Consider the following 1,532-nt stretch of genomic DNA (forward strand, 5'->3'; position numbering starts at 1 on the left):
GCGCGCTGGCGGGCGCCGCGCTGCGGAGGAGCGGGGCGGGCGGCGGCGCCCTGGGCCCCCTGCGGCGCCTCGAGGCCCATCTGAGCCTGGGCCGCAAGCGTGAGTGCGGGCGGCGGCCTGGGGCCCCGGCGCGGCCCCGCTCCCCCCGTGCGGGTCCCCCCGTGCGGGTCCCCTGGGTGTCCCCCGCGGGTCCCCGAGGTGTCCCCTGCAGCTCCGCCGTCCCCGTGTGCAGGTCCCCCCTGTGGAGGTCCTGCCCGTGTGGGCCCCCCGGGTGTCCCCTGCAGGTCCCCTGGGTGTTCTCTCAGTGCAGGTCCCCCCTGGGGGTGCCCCGTGCGTGTCCCCCCTGTGCAAGTCCCCCGCATGTGTTTCCTGTGGGGCCCCGTGGTGTCCCCCTGGTGCGGGTCCCCCGTCCCCGTGCGGGTCCCCTGGGTGTCCCCCGCGCGGGTTCCCCGAGTGTCTGCGGCGTGTCTTCCCCGTGCGGGTCCCCCGGATGCCCCCCGCGGGTCCCCCCTGCGGGTCCCCCAGGTGTCCCCCTGGTGCGGGTCCCCCGTCCCCGTGCGGGTCCCATGGGTGTTCCCTCAGGGTAGGTCCTCTAGGTCGCCTCTACGTGTCCCGCCCCCCATGCAAATCCCTTGCATGTGTCCCCTGTGTGTCCCCATGGTGCCCCCCCGGTGCGGGTCCCCTGGGTATCCCCTGCAGGTCCCCACGCCCCCCCCGCCTTGCGATTCCCATGTGCATCCTTTGTGTGTCCCCCCGGGTGTCCCCGTGGTGCGTGTCCCCTACGGGTCCCCTTGCTGTCCCGTGGGTGTCCCCTTAATGCAGGTCCCCTGAGTGTCCCACGCGTGAGTCCCAGATGTGTGTCCCTGCTGCCGGTCCCATGTGTGTTACCCCAGCACGGATCCCCCGCTCCGTGTCCCCTGCATGCCATCCTGCTGCGCTTCCCTTGTCCCCCGTCCCCATCCCCGTGGCCGTGCGGCCTCCGCGTGTCCGCGCCGGCGCTGAGGCGGCCGCCCCGCAGTGCTGCGCCTGGGCAGCTCCGCCGAGGCGCTGGAGGCGGCGCAACGGGCCATCCACCTCTCGGACGTGGTGCTGCGCTTCTGCRTCACCCTGGGCCACCTCAACAGGGCCATGTACCTGGCCTGCGACAACGTGCTGTGGGCRGGCAAGGCCGGCCTCGTCCCCGCGCTGGACCAGGACAAGTGGAGCCARCGCTCGTTCAGGTGATCCCGCTGAATCCCGCTCCCATCTGGGATTTACGGCCGCGCAGTTCCCCGTGCGGCCGCGGGAGCGGCCGGAGCTGCGGGGTCAGTCCCTGGTACCTGCCCTGTGTCCCTGCTCCTGCGCTTTTCCCTGCCTTCCAGGTGTCTCCTCCTGCCTTCCCGGTATTCCCTGCTCTCTTCCAGGTGTCCCCTCCTGCCTTCCCGGTATTCCCTGCTCCAGGATTTCCTTCCCTGTCTTGCAGGTATTACCTCTTCGCCCTCATCGTGAACCTGAGCCGCGACGCCTACGAGATCCGGCTGCTGATGGAGCGC

General features: G+C 71.9%; 1 protein-coding gene across 1 annotated transcript in view; it reads left to right on the forward strand.

The window, feature by feature from the left end:
* Window positions 1–2: 2 nt before the first annotated feature.
* PEX11B (peroxisomal biogenesis factor 11 beta) overlaps window positions 3–1,532 on the forward strand; it is a gene marked incomplete at its 5' end in the record, with an annotated part of 2,668 nt that continues 1,138 nt past the window's right edge. The window contains 3 exons of the mRNA XM_026046648.1: window positions 3–99; window positions 1,019–1,220; window positions 1,463–1,531. Coding sequence (XP_025902433.1) covers window positions 3–99; window positions 1,019–1,220; window positions 1,463–1,531 — 368 coding nt within the window. The remainder of the gene's footprint in view (window positions 100–1,018; window positions 1,221–1,462; window position 1,532) is intronic.

Source organism: Nothoprocta perdicaria, unplaced genomic scaffold (assembly GCF_003342845.1).
Source record: "Nothoprocta perdicaria isolate Ctin4 unplaced genomic scaffold, notPer1 scaffold_451, whole genome shotgun sequence".
Classification (NCBI taxonomy): domain Eukaryota; kingdom Metazoa; phylum Chordata; class Aves; order Tinamiformes; family Tinamidae; genus Nothoprocta; species Nothoprocta perdicaria.